Genomic DNA, 24,168 nt, shown 5'->3' with positions numbered 1-24,168 from the left:
TGGTTTTTGGCTCCCCAGGTTTGGGGAAGAGGCTTATAGCAGTGAGTCTGGGGCAGGAGATACTCCAGCTCTTTCAGCAGACTCCTAGGGAAGAGGAGGAGGAGAAACAAGCAACTGGATTTGTTTGGAAAATCTTCGCCCCATGAAGCATGGGATAGACTGTGTGACAGGAAAGGGAACTTACTGATGGCATCCAGCGCCACTATGGGCCTTTAATTGACAGCTTGTCACAGAACCAAGGGCATCACCTTGCAGAAGGCACAGTGCTCAGGTTAGCATCCCATAATCATTCACTCAGGAAAGAGACTACTTCAGTAAAGTACACCGTTCTGAGGGACTCCACGTCTGTTCCCAATGTCTGCCTGCCCACACTAGTTAAAGCCGGAAGCATAGAGCTTGAGACTAGAACAGTGGAAAGAGAAAGGGCATTCAGCCCCGAACAGCATCTTTCAGAGCGTGTCAGTGGCATGTGTTCAAGTTATGCACACCCATTTGTGATATGACCTTTTTTCCCCACAGTGGCTTCACTGTACTGCACAGGTGACTTCCTGTGTCACAGCTGCCTTGATGTTAAGTATTCTAGTCATGGAATATTTCCAATCCTGAAAAATCTACACGCGTTTTATAAGCTTTTCATTATCGAGATAGGAACCTTTAAATGGGTGTTCAATAATGGATAAGGCCGCATCTTCACATCAACCTTGGCTTATGTGAATTGACCTTCTAGGTCAAAATCACGGCCTTCTCACTAAAATGACCAATGAATAATGTATCAGAGTGTAGTTTAAAGCTCCAAATATGTTTTCGGACAGAAATATCCCAAGAATGCAAGTCAGGTATATTTCTCAGATAAATGACAGAAGGGGCATTGCATACATGGAAATTCTCTGTTCTCAGGTTTCCTGAAACCCAGAGCGCGCATCATTAATCATTCATTGGGGTCGATCTTTCAGTCAACTGCAGCTCTGAGTAAGCCGCAGCGAGCCCTTAGCTAATCCTTCCTGCTAAGGGGATCCTGGGGTGAGAGAGGACAACTGGACAGTCAGCCACATGTGCTGGTGCCCAGACCTGCCCCTCTTGCCCTGCTGTGAGCGCGGGTGTGCATGTGCGCTCACCCTCTCGGACACAGACCGAAAACTTCCCATACGGAAAAACAAATTCGGCATAATGTTTAGCGTGACCCAGAGTTTCCAATAGAAAAGCGACTCGAATTGTGGCCTAATGGCTCAGGGCGGCTCTCTAAGTACCAAATAAGCCCGTTAAATACATTAGAGGCAACAACAGCCTTCTCCTCCAGCCGCACCACACCAAAGGCTTCCCAAGTTGGACTGCGAATCTTGGTTTGGTTCCCCACCGCAAGCACTTCGAAGCGCTGGGATTCTCACGGCCGGACTTTGTTCCGGAGAGATTCCCGGGGCCAGGATTGTGCTAGCAGGGTCTGCGGGGCAACGGGAAGGGAACCTGGAAATCTGGTCTTGGGTAGGCAAGAGTGCGTTCCGGGGACGCAGGCGTGCAGCAGAGGTGGGAGAGTCCAGGAACTCACTTCCACGTTTAAACCACCCCCCCCCCCCATTTCGGCTGCTGCCCCCTGGAAGACTCCCATGCTCGCGCGGAGGTGAATTCCGCGCCGTTGGCTCCGGTGGGAGGGTGGCCGTGGGGCGCGTGAGAACTGCTGGGGTGCGTGGCCCCGGTCTGCGCGTGCCCAGCGTCGGGGTACAGCTCCTCTCCGCCCGGCTTCTCCTCCCACTCACTCGCTCCCATCTCCTCCCTCCTCCACACCCCCCGCCCCCGGGACAGCGAAGCTCCCTCCCCGCACCGGCCAGAGAGTACACAAAGCGGCGGGTGAGGGGAAGCTTCGCAGGCGTGCACCAAGCAGTGAGATCACTGGCGTTATAAATATCCCAGTTCCTGCGCCGAGATCCATTCGAGTGGCCTCTCTCTCTCTCCCTCCCTCTTTTCCCCGAGGCTATGTCCACCCGGTGCGGCGCGGGGGGCAGCGCCAGAGGCACGCAGCCGCGCGGGGGCTACGGAGCCCAGAACCAACCCTACAAGATGCACTTAGAACCCCCGCGGCTGGAAGAATGAGCTTGTCCTTCCTCCTCCTCCTCTTCCTCAGCCACCTAATCCTCAGCGCCTGGGCTCACGGGGAGAAGCACCTCGCCCCCAAAGGGCAACCCGGACCCGCAGCCACCGGTCGGAACCCGGCGGGCGCCAGCAGCAGTAGGAGCAGCAGGGGCACGACGTCTTCCTCTTCTTCCTCCGTCTCCTCCTCCCCCTCGGCTTCTCTGGGCAACCAAGGAAGCGGCTTGGAGCAGAGCAGTTTCCAGTGGAGCCCCTCGGGGCGCCGGACCGGCAGCCTCTACTGCAGAGTGGGCATCGGTTTCCATCTGCAGATCTACCCGGATGGCAAAGTCAATGGCTCCCATGAAGCCAATATGTTAAGTAAGTTGCTCGCCCTCCTGGCAAAGCGCGTCCTAAGCGGGCGATGGGGGGATTCGGGAGGGACAGAGGCTATTCCCTGGCCCACAGGCGCACCTTCCGGAGCCCTGGCTCCTGGGACTCAGCTGTCCCTCGGAACCGCGGGGCGGGTTGGGTGGAGGTGCGTCTACATGGCGCGCACACGCGCTCCCCTCTTGTGGGTATGAGGAATGGCGATTCCTGAAGTGTAGGCTACCGGAGGCTGGCGCACAAGACAGGTACCTTGTTTCCAGTTTGCCCGGGTCCCAAAGAGAAGCCTCCAGCCGGTGCCTGGAGAAGAAAACAAAAATCTTTGGCTCCTTTAGTTTCTGTTTACCTTCTGCTTCTGTTCACTAGGCTAACATTTTTCATGAGGCATCAAAGTGCATCCCCTTTCCTTGCCTATAACTGAACAGTTATTTTTTAAAAGAAAAATCAGATCTCACATGCCGGTCCCCCCAACTGCCACCATAAACCCCAAAGTAAGGTACATGATACATACATGTATCCGTCTATATCTCTTGTATATGCATATTTGTACATTATATACATATAGAATATAGGAGAGATCAGACATCCCCTGGTTGGAAGAAGACAGCGATCTGGAAAACTGGACACGTTTAGAGTGGGATACGTGATAGACATTCGAATTATTAATTCCAGAGTTGAGTTTAGCAACGTTTAAGTATGTTGAGACCATGACAACACCTTGTTAGGAAGTGGCCAGCCTTTGGTCCCCAAGGACGATTAAGGAAAAGTTCTTTATTTTGGAAGAAGGTCAGAGGAGGTTCAATTCCGTACAGGTGTACATCGTGTTAAGCTTTTTTTTTTTTTTTTTTTAAGCTAAGTTTTACATTCTCTTTCTGAGTTTTCTCTTTAGCTGTCTTTCCCCCTTCTTCCTATTGCCTCTTTCCTTCCACGCCATCTGTGTTTCCAGACCTTCGCTGGCTGCCCCGCCTCTGATTCCTCTCACCGCCTCTAGGTAGCCAAGGGGAGAGATGATTTGGGGGTGTGTGCGAGACCGGGGCGATCTCTTTGAGGCTTTTCCTCGGTTGGGCCAGATCGCTCATCCAGCGATAATCCAACAGATAGACACAGCAGGGGCCTGCGAGATAATCAGGAAGAGCGGGAACGGGGCCAGGAGATCGCGCTGCGTACGGTCACCTGGCTCCGTGTGGCCGCCTGGTAGCTCCCAGATGTACTTAGCTTGCTTCCTTTCAAACCCACAGCCCTACGGGCCATTCAGTGGGCTTCTGACTACCGGAGCTGCAGAGGAGCGCGGGAGCCCCAGCAGGGCAGGCAGTCTGGGAGCCGCTTGCCAAGCAGGGCTGGAGGTGTCGCGTCCATGGGGTACCCCGCTGGCAAGCCTCCTCCGGAGGGGACAGGAGGCGGGATGTGGAAGACCTGCCGGTTCGCGCCCGCCCCTGCCCCACACCCGTCTTTTGAGCTATGCTGCTCCAGCTGGCCGTGTTACACGTGGTAGGTGTTACACGTGGTAACCCCCTGAACCAGAGAGGGGGCTCCTCCAAGTGTGCCCCAGCGCGTCCCGGGGCCTCCCACGCGCCCCGTGGGGGAGGCTGTTTCTACGTTTCAAGGTTCATTTCACTTTTATGAAACAACTCACCGTCTTTGGAGATAAAGGGCAAGGTCTGTTAGGGTGAAGGGGAATTTTCCAAGATTTCAGGGGCAGAGAGAGTCACGTTAATTTCAGTATTTCCCTTTGTCTCTCTCATTTCCCCACACCCAACTCTTGAGTCCATCAGACACCAGAGCTCATTTCCCGCTTCTAGTAATCTTTCCACCTCTCTTTTTCAGGAAACCTTTTTCTGTTCTGCTCTTGTAGTTTACCCAGGAAATTAGCACCAGCAGTAGATAACTTCTGTGTTCCCAAGGGAAGGCACAAAGTTAGCAGGCACCAAGCTGCAGGTTGGGGCTCAGGGGAATAAAAGAATGTGTCTTTGGTGAGTTTTGGTGTAGTAGGGATCTCTGAAAACCAGATTCATTCCCAAGATATTTCTCTCTTCTCTTGGAAAAGACAAAGATTCTGCACCTTAGGCCTTGCCAGAGGGGAAGTTCTAGAAAAGCAGATAAAGGAAAGTGAGAACCCACCAGCAAAGAATACATGCAGCTAAAGAAGGCATTGACCAATATCTTTTCTTTCCAAGATACAATTTATTTTAAAATCCACTTTGAAAGATACTTAAAAAGAACAGGGATGTTTACAAAACAGTGCCTAAATAAAACTTCCTTAATTTAATACTTTTCCTAATTCATTCCAGGTTAGAATAGGCTTTCAGGGTTTAGTCTGTATCTTTCATATGGTTTGCCATCATTCTTCACTCACTCTTCATTCATTCATTCATGCACCTATAATAGGCTACTTAATTCATCAAGCTTGATATTTCGATTGCTTTTGGGAGTTGGAGGATTTTTTAAAATTTGTTTTTGCCTTCCATAGCTGTTTCACGCAGAGAAAACCATAACTTAAGTGTTTAAATCACAGTGATTTTCCGCTTTGTGATGTCTGGAGTGTCCAACACTACTAACTATGATTTTTCTACCACTGGTGGATGAGGAATTTATGAAATATGTCATGTGTAGTGGGGGAGCACGTAATTTGGAAATTTCAAATGAGTCTCTGCCCTCAATATCTGTGAAAGAGAATCAGAAGCCTGCTAATTGTTGGCTGGTCATCTACTTCTTTGAAAGCAGCACTTGACAGTTTCCTGACACATACATAGACTAAAGCATTGGTCATGGACTGTTGGTTAGAGTACACAAGGAAACAATTGTGTAAGTCTCACAAGAGACACTGAGAGCTGGACCAAAAAGGACCATGGAGGTACCTCATCATCTCATTTTACTGTCTGTGAGTTGGCAATGATAGAGAACTTACAGTTGTTTTTTTTTTTTTTTCTTTTTTTGGTCACAGCATGCTACTTCAGAAAGAGTCAAAACTTTGCCATCAAACTGCAGTCTAAATGGTTCTTTTAAACTCAGTAATTTTCTGTAATGTTTGTCAGGACAGATACATATATCTGTACATATACATATGTTTTACAACTATCATTTGATGTTAAAATTTCGGCAAACTGTGAATGTTTTCTGGTTTCACCATCAGAAGTACACTCAGGCCATAAAGTTTGAAACACAGTTTATTTGGTTAAGGCATACCACTTAATATGTCCTTACCTTCTCTTATACAGTAGTTAGCCCAAGTTTTGGACACAGAAAAAAATAATCAAGCTCATAACATTCTTATTATGAAGAAATACTAGGGAAGAATGAAGAAAGATGGACAAGACAAGACAGATGATAAAATCCAATTATTGAATAGAAACAAAGGGTTTGCTTTAATTCATGAGCTTTCAAGTTTAGTTTCAATGCTTCTGTTGACTTATGGTGGGCCATTGAAGAATAGGCAGTCAAGTAATTCTCAATTCAGGGAGCAAAAGTTGAAGGTTATGGCTGCACAAAGCCAAAGTTCACACAAAATAGGAAAATTACAATCATATATTCTGACTAAACTGAATCCTCAATTTTACTAATTTTTAAACATTGAAGTTCACTATCAATTTTAGTGTCCTATAGAATCAACCTTTCTATAGTCCCCCAGAATCTGTATCTACTGAATAGAAAAACTCAAATGGAAATTTTCTATTGCTGATTCAATCATCAAGGTCTGCTACACTGGGCATTTTAAGACTCAGATTTGATAATGATACACAGACATCTGTGTCTATGTGAACACAAGTAGAGGAACTTCCATTTTAAATGATTTTTCTTTGAGGATTTTCAAATGGGCTTCTGAACATGGGATATCTATGTCATTCTAGTATGTTATTTACTAAGAAATGGGAAAAGTGAGAAATCTGCGTAATTTTATCAACCACCATTAATAGAGTACTGTTGTATTAAAAACTCTGGAGGGGACTAAGGTAAAAATGTAGACATATATTTTCTTCTTGAAATAAACTTACTTTGTAATATATGCCCATGCTTGCAAGTAAGTGGATTAAACAATGTGTGTATAAATTCTTGTCTCCTTCAATCTAGATGTCAACCCCCAAATTACACCAAGAGAAAAATGGTTCCTTCTGTTCAGCACTGCTTTTTTCTTTTGATCCTCTTACATGTGAACTCCCTCGGAAAGATAACACATTGTCTCTAGCACCTTAATGTGAAATAATTATACTGATCCTCTCTCCTTGCCCCACTTCCTAAGTAGGAGAGGACCAGAATTGCAGGAAAGTGAAACCTGTGTCCGTACGAATGCTCATTTGTGTCTGTATGTATGTGCAGGTGTCCTGAGAAAGGAAACAGAGGTAGTGACAAGGTCAAAGAAAACAATGCAATTTGGCAAACATGTATTGGCTATCTATGGTCTGTGAGATACACTTAGCCTTCCAGAATTTTGCTTTAGGGATACCTTCCTGGTATCCGTAATGTGAATTGTAAATTCCGATAAAATTTATTGTTATTGAATCCTAGTAAAAGTCAGGAAATTACTGAAATTGAGAAAAATTTAGTTTCAGAGAAATGTTTTCTGGGATTTCTATATGTGTGATTTAATGCATATGGGTTTAAAATATTTAGGACTCTTTAGTGAGTTACTGAGATTTGGCATAGTAAAATCAATAATGGTGTGATCTCTTGGAGGTGGGGTCAGGAAGCTGAATTGTAGGGCTTGTAGAATCTGCTCCAACATTCTAGTAAAAAAGACATTGTGAAATTACTGTTGAAATTACTTTGGAAATTATGATCTTAATAGCATTCCCAATATTACATCATAATTACGTTAAGATTTAGAAGATCATCCCAAAGTTGCCTTATGTGTTATTTTATCTGATCTCATCTTTTATCTTTCCTGCATTCTTTATAATTTTAAATAGAATAATATATGTGAAGGTATATTTTTAAGCTTTCAATTAAATATAACTTTAAAAAAATTATAAAATCCATTCATTCTCAGACAAATATCATTTTTATAGTAGAACTTGCAAGAAAAGAAACCATGCAGTATATAATAAAATAAGAACATTTTACATATATTATCTTATCTCTCCCATCTAATTTATCACAATGGAAAGTTTACACAACATATACACACAGAATGTACAGTGTGTTAGGAAACAAGTTAAGTGACTCAAAATAGGTTTTTCTAAAAATAGAATATGTTATGGTCAGAAGTTGTAGCTCACATAGACAAAGCATTAATGCTCCCATTAAACAAGTATTTCTAGAGCCTTTGTCTTGATCTTTCAAATATTAACCTATAAACATATGTATCCAATAAGAATTTTATCTTTTATGCTATCGTGTATTTTTTCACTAACATGCAGGTTTGCATTTACAAAGTCAAATGCTTTTCTGTAGAATGGAATAAAAACGCTCTAACAATGTAGAACCATGAGTAAATTGGGGGAAAACATACAACCGACTCTCCTTTTCCACCAATCCCATATTGTCTCTTTTGTTTCTATTGTTCCACACTTAGACAACTTATCAGGTTTCCATTTCTTGCTTTTTAACACATGTTTACACAGCATTCACAATCATAACCCCCATCTTCCAAATATCTAAAATCATCAATGCTGTTTTTAATATCATTCTGTAATTGTATATATATAACTTTGTATCATGTTCTATTTATGCTTTATTAATTATATTATTACGGTATATTGCATTGTACATTGTATCTAACTTTACAAAGCATTATGTGTGCTTTGTCACTATTTGATAAAATGGCAATGCTTCAAAATCTTTGGGTGCGCATCACAAATAACTTATATGGCAACATCTATTGAAAAGAGCATTTTGAAAACATTTTGAAGAAAATAATTTATGAGATGACAGTTTCTTTCGGAATTTCTTCCTAAAAGCAAAACTAGTTCCTTCCTAATAATTTTTTTTTTTTTAAGAAACATCTATTAATAAAAGTGGTAGTGGTAGTTTTCTTGAGATGTGCTTTATTTACTCTGGACTAAATACTCTTCTAACAGAAACAATAGTTCTCCGCTACCCTTTTCCCCCATGAACTTTCTAATCAAGTGCTTTTAAGAAGTCAAGTTGAATAAATAAATAAGCAGCAGTATTTGCTATATTTATAAGTATAAGCTCACATTGTGCAAAAAAGTACCCAATGAATATATTCATATATATGTATATATCTTATATATATATATATATATAAGATATATATATCTTATATATATGTAGTATTCTCAATACTACATTTTTAATAAATGAAATAATTTTATATGTACTTCCAATACTGCAGGGGAGGTTGCTATTTTAAGAAAATCTGGTGAATTTATCTGTTCAGCAGAATATTGTTAAGATATCCTAATTAGTATATATGTTCAGAATATAATAGATTGAAAGATTGGGATTTTCTTCCCTCTCCTTTCCATCCTTTTTTCTTTCCTTCCTTTCTTCCTAGGACAGGTCTCTTTTTAGCTATAGTGAACCATATTATTTTGTCCCCCCCCCCAATTTTTTGCAATTTGATGTAGGCAATTAACAAAAAGCACTACCATTTTCTCATGTTCATATAACATTATGTATGAGTTTACGATAAACAGGCAGGAATTCCAGTTATATACAGACTATAAATTTCATCTTCTAAAATACTCTGTAAACTGTGGTATGTGATTCTCATGACACAGTGGATGTGGACTTTCTTTTTTTAAAAAAATTTTTTTTAACGTTTATTTATTTTTTTTGAGACAGAGAGAGACAGAGCATGAATGGGGGAGGGTCAGAGAGAGAGGGAGACACAGAATCCGAAACAGGCTCCAGCTCCAAGCTGTTGGCACAGAGCCTGACGCAGGGCTCGAACTCACAGACCGCGAGATCATGACCTGAGCCGGAGTCAGACGCTCAACCGACTGAGCCACCCAGGCGCCCCTGGACTTTCAAATTATTATAGGAGACAGAGGGATGTTGACTTGATAATGTTAACTATGAAATACTAAATATAAACAATAATGTAATAAAATACCTTATTAATTTTTTTGCCAGAAAAGCCGTTTAAAATACAAGATGTCTCAAACCATAATGCATTAAACACTCATTGAGCCAATAATCCCAAATTATTTATAATGCTTTCAACAACTTTTTATGTGTAGTCTTTAAATGAACTACTCACTGAATGATTGAATATGGTATATATTGATTTGTACTTGTATAGTTATTACAATTTGGGAAGAGAAATTTAGTTCATGCAAGTAAGTATTATTTGTCTCTGGCTTTCAAGTTTCTATTAGTATTGGGTCCAAACTTTATGAGCTTCAATATTAAAAGCATTATATTATCTCTGATAGAAAACAATGGATGGGAATTCTTTTGAAAAACATTTACAGAAATTTCCGATTCCTTTACAACTTGAGAAGATTATTTCTATTGTTAAACATTGTTTACTAAAAATGACTTATTATTTGTAAGGGAAAAAAGAATTATTAATGAACCAGGACTAAATTTTTGAATATTAAAATTTGTTGTTTTAAATGAACACTTGACTGCTAGGCTTTTCTTTTTTAACATAATGAATGCTATGGAAAATAAGGATGTTAAATACTGGGGTTTTTTTTTTTTAATCAAAACTATAAAGAATGAAAAGAATCTGTGTAGAAATTTAATTCTTCACAATGGTATATAGAGGAGTCTGTGTTTTATTTTGGGATTTCTGTCATCCTAGGTATTTTGGAAATATTTGCTGTGTCTCAGGGGATTGTAGGAATACGAGGAGTTTTCAGCAACAAATTTTTAGCGATGTCAAAAAAAGGAAAACTCCATGCAAGTGTAAGTAGAACCACTTTATGTTTGTTCAAGGTGTTACGGAGATTTCACATTTGTAGAATGGAATGAAGCGATTTTCTACATCGGTAGAGGGACAATTTGCTCAGAGGACTTAATGTGTGTGTGTGTGTGTTTTAATTATATGTACATTTAACCAAGGTGATTGTACATGTTGTTGCAAGTAACCATTTTTATATTTTATTTACTTGAAGAGATAATACACAGTCCACAAAAATTTTTAAGGGTGAATGTATTTGAAAATAGCACTCTCAAATTGATTGCCATTTTTCATTTATTGAAATTGGCCCAACTGAGGAGAAATATCATGGAAATAATATAGAACATTTAAAATGTACATGTTTATGGTGGCTGTGTGTGCATTTTTAATAGATTAGGTTCTTATTCAATTTTACAAGCTATTCATGATGTCACAAATTAGGCCAAAGTAATAGAACCTATTTTCACATCAGTAAGTATGGAGAGAAACCAGTAAGGAGAAGATTTTTGTTTCTTGGAGAAATTTAATTTATTCATTTGAGGAACTCTCATTTTGTATTTTTGTTGCATTAAATAGAATACGTCTCAAAATTATGAAGACTAATTTTGTACTCAAAAATTTCTACAAGCCACATATGTGTTGTAACTGATTTACAAATTAAAGATTTCTATGTTTTTTTTTCCAAAAATGCTGATTACTTGGGAAGCATCAAAACTTTTTAAAGATAACAAATATGTTTAACTTAGTTTTTCTACTCACAGGTTTGGTTTACTTGTATTAGGTCCATATGCACAGCACTTAAAGGTGACTTAGGCTCTTTCTGTAGCTTTGTCATATTAGGTCATTTGTACAAAGTAGTTATCATTTAGCGTTAGTCCTCCACTTCTTATTTTCTTTAATTCCTACTGAATGAGTTGGAGAAATATCACTTTTCTAGTGTTTGAAGTATGTAGGAACTTTCAGCTAGGAGTGTAATCAATTGAAACTTACTATTTATGATTTTTTACCTATAGAACTTTAAAAAATTCAGTGAGAATTTCACTTGGTTCAATTTGTAAGAATTTCAGTTTTCTTTTTTCTAGCATCTCAAGGTGATTTTTTAATACCTCTTGGAGGGGGTAGCAGAATTCAAGCTATTTGTGTAGTTATTTGTGGATTAAATGAGATAATACATTTAAAGCTTTTAAAACAGTATTTGGTACACTGTAAGTGCTCAAGAAATACTATCTGTTATATGGTAAACTAAATATAATAGATTCTAAAACTCAGTTGGTTGAGATAAATGGAAGACCTTTGCTAATCTCTTTAATCACCCATTGCAAGAATTATAAAAAGGTTTACCTACTTCATTTTCTAAGGTGGTTATTGTATTCTAGCAAGCTCTACTATAGTTTTCATCAAGTAATCACTCTTTGATTATTTATCTTAAGAGGCAAACTTCTGCATCGCTGTGGAAAAGTAGGACATGCCATTTTATAAAAAAAAAAAAATTGATTTTAAAAAATCCGCATGCAGAATAGAAAACAATGACCAAACGCATCTGAACACAATCCTTTCCCCCAGTCTACTTTAAGATTGTAAAAAATTGAAACACTTTTGGAATCTAAGCATCATAATAAAGTGTGGTGCATGTAAAGAAACTTTCTCTTATTGCTTTGTTTTGGGTAAGCACCTTAATTTTTTAATTGTTCTGACTTATGCCCTAGTACATGCAAAAAATAGACCAAACTTGGGCCAGCTTCAGGGTAATTGCCACAGAACTCGAAGCATTACAAATGGATGCCAATTAGAAAGGTCACACTGAGAGGTGAGGATACATGATTCCTCTGTCAAATGCAAGAAACAAATTTCCAGAAATTTGACCCAAATGTCTAAGGCTGGCTGGCTGAAATAATGCAGATAATGCAAAAACAGCATCTGTTATTCTTTCTCATCTTGGCAGGCTAAAGTTATTTCATGGAATAATGACTTTTAAACAGTACAAAGCAAGTCTTGCTCTTGTCACTCACTGAAGCTCTTTGATATTAAAGTCGTTCTAATGACTTTGAGCTGAATTGTAGATAAAAAAATTAAGTCCTATGATTATGTGGATTCTTCTTAAACCTATTGTCCAAGCCCGCTTTCTCTTATCTGAGCTTTTATTAGCACTTTTTCTCTAGATGGAAACCTAATTAAATTATAACGTGATTTATTTTTAAGGAAGTTGAATTTGGAAATAGTATTAATCCTAGCAATTATCAGTTTTATGCCCAGATGGTTTCTTCCTGTTTTCTTCTAGTTAAACACGTTGAAAAATTATTCTTGTAACTTTAGATATAATCATTTGATTTAGTCTTGATTTTCACAAAATTGCATGGTCACTAAAAACGCTAAAAACCTTTATATTTTTAGGATTAAATGTATAATTTGTGAGTTGCTTTAAATTAGTAACTGTGCAGAGGCATTTAAAGCCTACCTTTATAATCATTTTTCTATATATATATGTGTATATTTACATCATATTGTACATCTTAAACTTACACAATGTTACATGTCAATTATACCTCAATAAAACTGGAAAACATTTTAAGTTAATAGAGTACTTTTAAGGTTTTATATATAAAATAAATATGAACCAAAAATATGAAGCATTCATATAATTCTGGGGGAAGTAATTTCCATACTGTATTAAGAAATATTCATGGATAATTATAGATTCTCAGCTTAGTTTTTATATTAACAATTAGAATATTAAAAATTAGTTGCTGGGCACAGACAACGCATTTGCATAGTTCTTTAAAAGTTCTTTCACTCACATTATCTCATTACATGATTAGGTGAGGAAAGAGTCTTAGAGATGTTAAATAATTTCGTTAAGTTAACACAGTTAACAAGTGATTGAACCAGAACCATCCTTTTAACATCCTGTTTCTCTGCAAATGCTACAATGCTTTGTAGGTAAACTTTAGTTGAGAGAAGATACTAAATTTTGTTTGGAACCAATTACATTGTTTTCACCTATTATTTTATAGGAATTAACAATCGCACAGTTTAGTAATATTTTTATACTACATGTCAAGGAATAAATATTGTGGCACATCCTTACAATATTTTGCTCGTGCGTCACCTCCCCATCTTACACAAGCTCTGTTCAGACTCTTTTTTTCCCATCTATTTCTGTGTCTTTAGTTTCTGTGTCTGCCACAGAACCTATCACAGAGTTTTGCACACATTGGTGGTTCAATGTGATGATGCGCCACATAGGAAACGCCTCTCAAAATGAACTTTCAAAGCAGAAGAGAGCTATATTTTGCTCACTGAAAAATTTCATTTATAAAATGCTTCATTATCAGTAGACGCAAAAATGGCAAACCAAAGTATGAGCCCAGAATGGGTACACTTAGGCAATATTTGTACTGATTTTTTTTGCGTGTGCTAAGTTTGTTAATTCAGTGTGCATGGCTTCCTGACTCATTCAACCTACACATGTCGCAATCTATATGCAGCTTTCCTTAAAATCTTTACTAGTATACTTCAAATACACAGTGCAGCCAGATTCCTACCATGCAGGTTTTTTCAGCATTCTTTACAAGGGTGAAGATGTATGGTCTTCTCCTTCTTCAAGATGTGTTGGGAATCTTCGAGAGTGGGAGTAGGTGACTGCTTCCCAAAGAGCCATGAGGGTGAGTCAGAGCCTTCACTGAGACCTCCACTGTCCTTTTGAACTCATTCCAGGCTGAGGTACCTTGTGGAAAAGATCACCCTTCTCTTTCTGTCTGTGTCTCTGACTGCTCGTCTGTTCCTGTTCCCTCCTCACTCTGTTCCTGCTCTCTCCTCAGGTTTGTTATCTCTATGGAAATCCCCATAGAGCACCTTTCTGGATTTATATGAGGTGGGTGCAGATGTAGGAGAGACCTCAAGTGTGGTGGTTAACAAGCATAGTTAGATTGTGTCATTCTAGTTAAATTAAAACTAGTCATTTTACTTAATCTTTCGCTTCTGTGGTTTTATGAATTGTAAAAGGACAAAGACTAAAATCATGATCTATTGTGATAGTTGCGCAGTTTAAATGAGATAATACATATAAAATACTTAGAATAGTGCCTGGGAAGTATTCAGCATTTAATTTAGAAAAGATCTTCCTTAATTTGCTCTCAGGCAGCTGTTTGATGATCCTGTCTCCTCTCTTAGAAGACGACTTTCTGATTTGGGGGTCAGGCAGCTGTGACCCTTCAGATATTTAGACCAGCCCCAAATCCTGTTTATCACTGACCTTTTTTTTTTTTTCCTTTAGGTCCACTTTTAGGCACTTTTTGTGCCTACAAGAGCCCCTTATCTCCAGAGTTTCCTTTTTTTCAAGAAACCTAATTTGAAAGCAAAATTCCCAGGCTCAAGGTCTTAAAGAGGCAAGGATTTCTTAATGATCATAATCTCATAACACTTTTAGACCCCTGTTGCATCTTGTTCTTTTCCTAAAGAAAATGTAAATCTTGGAAAAGATGGTTGTAATGTATTTTTTTTTCTTTTTGCCTTTTCGTAAAGCACGAATGATAGCACATTACCTATTGGGGAAGAAACATTTTAGCTTATTTTAAAGGTCCAGAGAGAAGCATGTGGTAGAATTATTTTTGTTTCTGAGGGTTTTAGGGGATCATGTTTGGAAGGAAAGCTAATTGCAGAGTTTACGAAACAGGCATGGAATGTATGCTTGATCAGCCCTAAGCAAGGACTAGAACGTCTTCCTTTCCTGGTTTCGGAGGGTGCCAGCTGGCTTGCCTGGGATGGGAGTCTGGACTGGACTTCCTGTGCTGGGGGCAGTGTGAGCAGGAGTCAGCAGCCTCAAGAGCTGGGCATGTTTACTGAAAGGGGAAATGGACGCTTGAGCAATAGTTACCATCATTATCATAAAAAAATAACCTATTAAGCACTCCACTCTCCCAGTCAAGACCATGAGCTCTTTAAAGGCATTTGAATAGAAACTTCTCTTGCCCTCTAAAGGCTTTCAATTTACGTAGTAAAACTGAGTGTCCAGTTATTCAGTCTCAAAACTGGGGTCAGGGTGCTGCCTTTACAGTAAATGCCGGTTTTCCCGTAATTTCACACTATGTTGACCGAGCTAGAGAGCCTATTTTGTTGCGAAAATCTGGGTGCCATGAATTAACTTGCAGCTTCATTTCAGCCTACAGCGAGAGAGGGTGTTCTATTTCTCCAATGGTTGGGGGAATGGCTTTGTGTTTTATCAGCATTTTTGTAGTATCGGCAACTTCAAGACAAGTAGGTCTATACAGAAATCTAGGAGATGCCCTTGGGTCTCTATAGCCTGAAGGAGCTGGAATCTAAGAATCAGAAGATGGGAGATTTAAGTCACAGGTGCTGACCCTGGCATTTGGTAAACATGGGGCTTTAGATGAATCTTTGTCTTTATTTCTCTGACTGGAGGATTAGACAATAGCATCCTACTAGTCATGAGATTATTGTGAAGGTGAACTAATAGATGCAAAACCCCTGGTGCATACAGTAGCCCTCAATAGCCCCTCTTTTTGAGCTGTTAAAAGCATCAGAGGGAAAACTCTTACTTCACCTGCATCAAATCACACGGGGTGCTGGTTAATGATACAATTCCAGGGTCTCACCTTAGATTTACTAAAGACATAACCTCTGGAGATAGGGCCTGGGGAATTTGCATTTTGAACTGGCTCCCCAACTAATTTTAAGTCAGTTCATAAAGTTTGGAGGGGAACAAATCCTGTGGTTGTGATTCTTCATTACATTACTTCAGGCTGGTTTATTGTGAAATCCAACTTGTGTATTCCCTCAGTCACTCGGGATGAAGAACTGAGATATATAATGGAAAGATGTCCAGTGCCAAGCAGGAAATAGGCCATGCCCTGGAGATAGCATAGTATGGTTGCAACTGACCTATACAAAGCCTATGTAGTAAAGAGTCAAAGGCAGCCCTTTGGGTGCATGTCGCCCGGCACTGGGCTCTTCCGCTTGGAAGCGATGGGAGCAGGGGCTGCCTTTCAGCCTTTAATCACCACCAAAGGTGGGTTCCTTTGTTCAGGGAGCTTTAAGCACAACCACACAAAACAGCCTCGGCTAAGGGCACCTGGCCGGGCAGCCCCGAAGGTGGGAGTAGGGACAGGAGCCAAGAAGCACTAAAAGGAGGTAGGGAGCCAGAAGCAGGGATGCATGCAGTCAGGAAACTTTGCTTACAGTACAATTTGGCTTATAATTGTTTTTATTGCAGTCTATAATAATATTTTAATTATTTAATAATATTGCAGCCCACAATGACATTTTAATTATTTGTATTTGGTTAATTATTTTCTTCATAAGGGTTTTCAAAAGAGGGAGGCAAATCAAAGAAAACAAAGTGAAATAAAGAAGTAAACTTGATTAGTACCCCCACAAACTCCAAGGATTATACTCACATTGGTGCAAATTCACTCCTCTCTCCATACCTCTTTCATATATTATGTATTTACTTGTGTTGTTGCACGTAGTGAGAATTGGTACTTGTTTGCATTGACTCAACTCATTCACTGCAGGATCCTCACTCATCATACAACACGATACGTACTAAGGAACAAAACTATGTTGAGAGGTTTCAGAAAGCTTTTTGAAAAATATTGTTTCAGAAAGAATTTTTTGTTTGGCTTACTTGAGGCTCAGATTTCAACAACGCAGAATTAGTTTTTTTTTTTTAAATATCCCAGTTAACCAAAATTTTACCTTCTTTGAACTGAATTTGACCTTTCTTCTAAACATCCATTGTGTGTTCTCACCGTGTGAAGAGGTGAGTAGAATTAAGGCACGGCACCCTTCTAATCCAAAATTCATGTTTTCCTTAACTGCACTCTTTCTCTTACTCTGAGTTATTAGGCTACCCAAGCAAAAATGGTTAAATTTGTTTAAGGTTTATTTGTTTTGTCCATTAGGACTATATTAAATTACATAAAAATTAGCTGGCTTGAACATTTCATTTTAATTTTGCAGTTATGATTTGTTGAATGTAACTTGTTTTTACACTTGCAAGATCAAGGAGAAATTAAGGAGAGGGGTGACTGTGTGTTGGGTAAGCATCAGACTCTTGATTTCGGCTCAGGTCATGATCTCAGGGTCATGGGATCAAGCCCCACCTCAGGCTGTCAGCACAGAGCCTGCTTGGGATTCTCTCTCTCTCCCTCTCTCTCCCCCTCCCCTGCTCACACTCGCACATGTGTGTTTGCATGTGTGCATGTTCTCTCTCAAATAAATAAACATCAAAAAAATTAAGGAGAAAAACATATAATGTAGCTCAACAAGGAACATGGACAGGACCATGTCTGTATTGCTTCTCATCATAAAAGTGGCAACTAGCACAGTGCCTGGCCTGTGATACATAGTCAACAAGATCTGTGGAATAGACTGGTAAAAAATGAATTTGAAAACAAGATACTGGTTCTTTATGTTCGGTCTTGTGGCTGATGGTGCTAACACGATGAGGCAACGGGGATCCTGCTTTCAATAGCTTCTTTGAAATTTCATTCACCTCTCTATCTCACACCTCAACTATAGAAAAAGTCTTTATGTCAATGTCACTCTTTCTAGGGAAACAATGTAGTTCTATTGTTTTAAAAGTATATAGTTTGCCAGGGGCACATGGGTGGCTCAGTCGGTTAAGCGACAGACTTCTGTTCAGGTCATGATATCACGGCTTGTGGGTTCAAGCCCCTCATCTGACTCTGTGCTGACAGCTCAGCACCTGGAGTCTTCTTTGGATTCTGTGTCTCCCTCTCTCTCTCTGCCCTTCCCCCACGCACGCTCTGTCTCTCTCTCTCCATCTCTCTCTCTCTCAAAAATAAACAAACATTAAAAAAGTTTTTTAAAGTACATATTTTGCCAAAGGACTTCTGATAATTCAAAGGGGATTTAAAAAGTTAAAAGTAGCCTGGAAGATTTATTATACAAAACTGTGTAATGGTAAACATCTATATGTTCAAACACCTGTAGCTAAGAACTATATTGCTTAGTGACTCTTTGCTATAAAACTGGTTCACTCATGATATTAGAAGCTGAAATTCATTGTTTAGGGTCACCGTCTTGTCTGAATGAACAAGGCCAGGAATAGTGGCAGGAACAGTCAATCCCCTCAAGAAGAAACCAGATCTCTTGGTGAAAAATATTTGCTGAAATCTTTGTTTCAAATGGTGCTGTTCCATCACAGCTGGAAGAATTTTTCAGACAAAACATTAATTTAGAAGTCAATTAAGAAATCCAAAACAGTCTGACCGCCTTTACTCCTATTCTAATGCGGGATTTTGGAAAGGCTGTGGGGTTACACGTGGTGTGTGGGTCCTTAGGTTCTGAACATCTCTGCCCTGGGTGACAGTTAAGTAGCTCTTGAAAATCTAGAGCCCAAATAGCCTTCCTTTGTGTTAAGAAAGAACTATGGACGTGAATCTTAAGGAGGAAAAGAGAATGGTTTTAGATGAAATGATTTTAGCAGGTGGAGTCGGTGAGCTTTCACTCATCTGAAGATTCTAAGATGGAATTGCTATAGGTTTAATTCACCGTGGTGTGTGTGTGTGTGTGTGTGTGTGTGTGTGTTTGTGCCAGTAAAGAAAAGGTTAAATAGTGCAGTACACTTTAAAAAACCTGTCAAAATTGGATAAAGTGGTCACTGCTATTTCTATTTCAGAAAATAGACTTTTTGCAAAATAGGACTAGAAGTCAGGTTTTGGGTATAATGTATTATATGTCTTTAAAAATGTTTTTCAAATACATTTGAAGAAAAAAATGAGGCAGGGTAAATATACCTGCTACTCTGTTTGATTAAGCCCCCTATACCTTCCTAAAATGCTTATCCTTTTATGTAGCAGAAAACATTACAAATGGCTATGGCATTTTTTTTTATTAAAAAAAAATTTTTTTAATGTTTATTTATTTTTGAGACAGAGAGAGACAGAGCATGAATGGGGGAGGGTCAGAGAGAGGGAGACACAGAATCTGAAACAGGCTCCAGGCTCTGAGCTGGCAGCACAGAGCCCGACGCGGGGCTCGAACTCACGGACCGTGAGATCATGACCTGAGCCGAAGTCAGACGCTTAACCGACTGAGCCACCCAGGCGCCCCATATGGCATTTATTTTAAATAAAACTTTGGGATTATCTAATGAAATGGGAAAGCATTTAAGTCCTTTTAAGAGCTAAGTAACTATAAGAAAATCTACATTTGACTTGTAAGAAAGTCTTTGTAATAAAAAGAAAACTATGGGAATACCATAAGCGATAGTTCTTTAAAACATCTGTTTCCAGAAGCTAGAGATCAAATCCAGGGAATCACCAGTAGACTTGTGGAGATTCTAGATATATAGCTTCATAGTTCTCAAATAAAGAGCTTTATTGATTGAACTCTACTTGAATGTAAGGAACTTGGGTTAACCATCGTATGTAACATAAATGCTCTGTTGGAAGTGCTCTGAAATCGGTTGTCTTCCAATATTGTCTCTACTTTGCACAAGTCAAAATATTCATATGACCGTCAACAGTAGATCTAGGTAGATTCCCTTCCGCAGTTCTGACTTTCAGATAATAGCGTTGTGATCTGTATTGCAGAGGAAAGCTTGGCATTATTAGAAAAAGTAAGAAAAAATAACTTTTAATTCTAGTATAGTATCTCTTGGTCTGATATGGAAAGTGTATCATATATATATTTAGTGTTTTTCTATATAGACATCAGTGTATTTGGTATTTGCAAGCCGAGGAATTCTATACAATGGTGCTCCCTGAAATTGTGAAACCCAATGATCTAGGATAGGAATTCTTATCCTTTGAGAGTTATGGCCTGTTTTGGGTTTCATGAAAGCTACCAATATTTTTCCTGGAAAAATATTTTGGTATTCACAATAACCCTGTGGATAAGACCTGTGGATAAGGAGCCTGACACTAAGACATTGGTTGGCAGAATTGGTATCTGATCACAGATCTGTCTGCACGCTTATGCTCTACACCCCCAGACCATCTTCTTTTAATTCCTTAACAGAATCTTCTGTTAAAACTTAACTTTTTAACTAGAAATTTCAAAGTAATTTAAAGACAGTAACAGAATTGAAATATATTAAGAGTTCCTATTTTTTAAATATACATTGATATTATTTCACTATGTACACAGTAAGCAGAAGTCATCAGCATTACAACCAGAGCAAACTAAGCATTTTCAGAGCTTTTACTGGCCTACTTTGTCAGCCTTATCTCTTGTTCCTTCTACCATGAATCCTACCTGGAAGTCATACTGAATTACTTACTACCTATAGTAAGTGTCATGTTGACCTGTGAACACACTGTTCCTGCTCCCTGAGAATCATTTCTCATGTCACCTTGCTAATATCTTGTACTTGAAGACTCAGCTCAGATGTCACCTTTTCTAGGAAAACTTCCTTGCCCTCTGCCAGCCGCCTCCATCCTCTTAGATTCCCTTCCGCTATGCTGTCATTGTTCCCTCTGCATATCGCTGTCCTCATTCCCTGTATCAAGCTGTGCCATGACGGATGTCTACTTGTCTGCTCTTGCCACTATTCTGGGAACATTTCAAGGGCAGACATTATGTGTGTGTGTGTGTGTGTGTGTGTCTATGTCTGTGTCTGTGTCTGTGGAGGGGAAGAGAGAGAAAGAGAGAGAGAGAGAGAGAGAGAGAGAGATCTGGATGAAGTATTGCTAGTGACTCCAAAAGTAATTTTTTCTTCTTGGCATCAAATATTCTCTCCTGTATCACTGTGTGAAGATATATTTTTTCCTAAAGAACTCTAACACATGCAATATTAATAGGGCCATATGCTACCCCTCTCTCAGCACCATGAATCACACTGATAACATTGAAAAATGTATTCTTATTTCAAAGGAATAATATGACCCCATTTCTCGAAACATGCATTCATGTTTTATCAGGCAATTGTTCCTTAGTAATTCAGTTCTATTTATTTTCTTGATGGCTTAAGAGGGGAAAAATATTAAAATATTAGAAGTTATTTTTTTACTGCAAATCTCAAAGTAATTTAAAAACCATAACAGAATTTCAACATATTAAGGGTTCCTGTTATCATTTTTAGATACATTGATGTTATTTCACTAAGTATACAGTAAACACAAATCAACATTACAAAGATGAATCAAGTAGGAAGATAGAAATGAAAATAGTAATTTAAAGCAACTTTTTAAAAGAAGCCAATATGTCTTCGGGCACCTGGGTGGCTCAGTCAGTTAAGCATTTGTCTGAGTCTTGATTTCAGCTCAGGTCATGATCTCACAGTTTCCTGAGTTCAAGCCCTACGTTGGGCTCTGCGCTGACAGTGCTGAGCCTGCTTGAGATTCTCCCTCTTTCTCTGCCCCTCCTCCACTCACATTCTCTCTGTCTCTCTCAAACTAAATAATAAAAAAAAAAAACTTAAAAAAAAAAGAGGCCAATATGTCTTTACAAGAGAGAATGGAGGAGGAATCTTTCCGTCAGTGGAAATTTTGGTTTTCCTTTACAGTATAAGACCTCATTTTATTATATGCTGAAAATATTATTACTATTTACAAGTTTTTCTTCTTTCCCCCCACCAGGCCAAATTTACCGATGACTGCAAGTTCAGGGAGCGATTCCAAGAAAACAGCTATAATACCTATGCCTCAGCAATACACAGAACTGAGCCAGCAGGCCGGGAATGGTATGTGGCCCTCAACAAGAGAGGGAAAGCTAAGCGAGGCTGCAGCCCGCGGGTTAAACCCCAGCACATCTCTACCCACTTTCTGCCAAGATTCAAGCAGCTAGAGCAGCCAGAACTTTCTTTCACGGTCACTGTTCCTGAGAAGAAAAAGCCACCCAGTCCTGTCAAGCCAAAGGTTCCCCTTTCTGCACCTCGGAAAAGTCCCAACACCGTGAAGTACAGACTCAAATTTCGCTTTGGATAATATTCTTCTTGGCCTTGTGAGAAACCATGCCTTCGCCTCAGGAGTTTCCACGGGTGTCTTTATGGCTCTGAAGAAAAACGTTCGGATACACCTGCAGCTACACTCCACCGTAGTGAAGTCCAGTCACTTGTTTCAGCGCGACTGAAACAAAACTGTTTTCTGATAGGAACTGAACTGGAATTCTTTGTCCAAAATAGGGAGCACACTGCTTCAGTCAGGACTACATAAAGCCTTTTGCTTTATGCTTCGTGCATACTCTGTATTTTGAGAAAGTTAAACAGCGTGGACTATGTATTTTTCTGACTTTTACAGATCAACCTGAAAGAACATACATGATACATTTTTATTTTTGGTTTCCAAAGAATATTTTGATGCAGATAAAATATTTTATTAACTTTTGTTTTTTGTTTTTTGTTGTTTTTTTTTAAAAAAGTACCTCTGCATTGAGCATATTTTCTTACTTTTATTTTAATTAATATGACATAACCATTTGAATGCAGTTTATGAATATAAATGTGTTTATAGCCCATTTGTAACGTGGATTTTTTCATTTTTCTTATTCATCGCACTTTCATTTTTTATTTTTATTTTTTATCATACCTCAGATAATGTAAGTTTAGTCCATCCTCTTACACTGCTTAAATTCTCTTCAACAGCACCAAAAGCTCAGCTTAGATTTGTGTGTGTGTGTGTGTGTGTGTGTGTGTGTGTGTGTGTGTGTGTTTGCGTGTAAATTCATGACAGTATGTGGAATCCTACTCCTTTGGTGGCTGGGCTATAATGGCTTAGGAGTAAGGAGAAAATTAAGGATTTTTTTGATGGTATTATACACTGGAGGTAAGGAAAAGGATTTGAGGCACAACTACACTAAGTCTGCAGCATTTACTGGGATCTGATTCTGTCTTGCCTTCATTTCTCCTTTTATCTACTCCCCTGCCCTCATTCTTGAACAGCTGGAGGAATACATTTTATTCTGTCCATCAAGCACACACTATGAAACCAGAGTGCTTAAAAATACCTCTTCTATGACCCTCTGCTATCCCCACTGTATAGATCCACGGGGAGCAACCCACTTAGCAGAAAAACATGGAAAATCGAAGAAGATGAATCATGTAACAGTTATGCACGTCAAGTTCTGTTGTCAAAAATATTCTTATTACTCAGCCAAACACCCTTTGAGTTTGCTGTCCTAAAGGTAACCATCCCAATGAATAGATTGCCCTTTAGAATAGATACTCTCTGATGTATATTTTAAAAAAGGTGGCCGTGCAATAGGGGAAATTTAATTTGGGAATTTGATGATTGAAAATAGCACTTTAATTCTCAACCTGCATACTGAATGTTGGGCATAAATCACAGAAAATTTGACTTAAGAGAATTTCTGTAATTTATTTACTTTCCTGGGCAATCATTTCTATGGAGTTCTATAAAATATAAGTGTTTATATCAGAAATGTGCCTGTAAAAAAAGGTACAGCTAATTCTCAGAAGTATGTCTTTCACAGGAAGAGCAGAAGAATTCACAGAAAGTTTCTGTTGTATGTTTAAGCATGCTTCTTTCCTTTTAAAGGATACTAACAAACTTTTCTAAAGTTTTGTTTATTTTGGCACACAAATGCAAAGTAGCAATTTATCACAATTGAACTTACTACTACTTAAGCAGATTGCCTTATTTAAATAGAAATAAACTATACACATATAATATATATGAAATCACCCATCAATGAAATCATCATGCCTCTACTCTAGTATTGTGTTTTATTATAAAGCCAATAGTCTGATTAGACATTGTTTGCATTTAATACATGATTTAAAACATATCAAATGAGATACTACAAAATTTTTATTTAATTTATAAATTAAAATTCTCTTGGGTTAAATGAAACAGGGTTTTGGAAACAAAATATGTCCAACTCTCATCCAGCTGGCATATCACCTTATATACACAGTACAAAGCTGAAAACAACCCTCTAGTTTACTCTCATATATTGTTAAGAATTGT

General features: G+C 38.9%; 1 protein-coding gene across 2 annotated transcripts; it reads left to right on the top strand.

Moving 5' to 3' along the window:
- The first annotated feature begins 1,452 nt into the window (after window positions 1–1,452).
- On the top strand, window positions 1,453–23,901 carry FGF5 (fibroblast growth factor 5). Of its 2 annotated transcripts, XM_027059170.2 has the most exons (3): window positions 1,456–2,442; window positions 10,157–10,260; window positions 21,820–23,901. In XM_027059170.2, exons 1-3 carry the CDS (start codon window positions 2,082–2,084, stop codon window positions 22,165–22,167), a joined length of 813 nt encoding a protein of 270 aa, XP_026914971.1. In that variant the 5' UTR covers window positions 1,456–2,081; the 3' UTR covers window positions 22,168–23,901. The 2 variants fall into 2 exon arrangements, with proteins under 2 accessions (XP_026914980.1, XP_026914971.1); XM_027059179.2 differs by lacking the exon at window positions 10,157–10,260 and having other exon boundaries at window positions 1,453–2,442.
- The last annotated feature ends 267 nt before the right edge of the window (window positions 23,902–24,168 follow it).

Source organism: Acinonyx jubatus, chromosome B1, assembly GCF_027475565.1.
Source record: "Acinonyx jubatus isolate Ajub_Pintada_27869175 chromosome B1, VMU_Ajub_asm_v1.0, whole genome shotgun sequence".
NCBI classification, from domain to species: domain Eukaryota; kingdom Metazoa; phylum Chordata; class Mammalia; order Carnivora; family Felidae; genus Acinonyx; species Acinonyx jubatus.
The sequence above is the reverse complement of the archived record's forward strand: the minus strand, read 5'-3'. Positions and strand labels throughout refer to the sequence as shown.

Coding starts and splice junctions, on each gene's coding strand:
- FGF5 (XM_027059170.2), top strand. CDS start 2,082: ATGAGCTTGTCCTTCCTCCTCCTCCTCTTCCTCAGCCACCTAATCCTC. Junction 2,443..10,156: donor CCATGAAGCCAATATGTTAA/GTAAGTTGCTCG, acceptor CTGTCATCCTAG/GTATTTTGGAAATATTTGCT. Junction 10,261..21,819: donor AAGGAAAACTCCATGCAAGT/GTAAGTAGAACC, acceptor TCCCCCCACCAG/GCCAAATTTACCGATGACTG.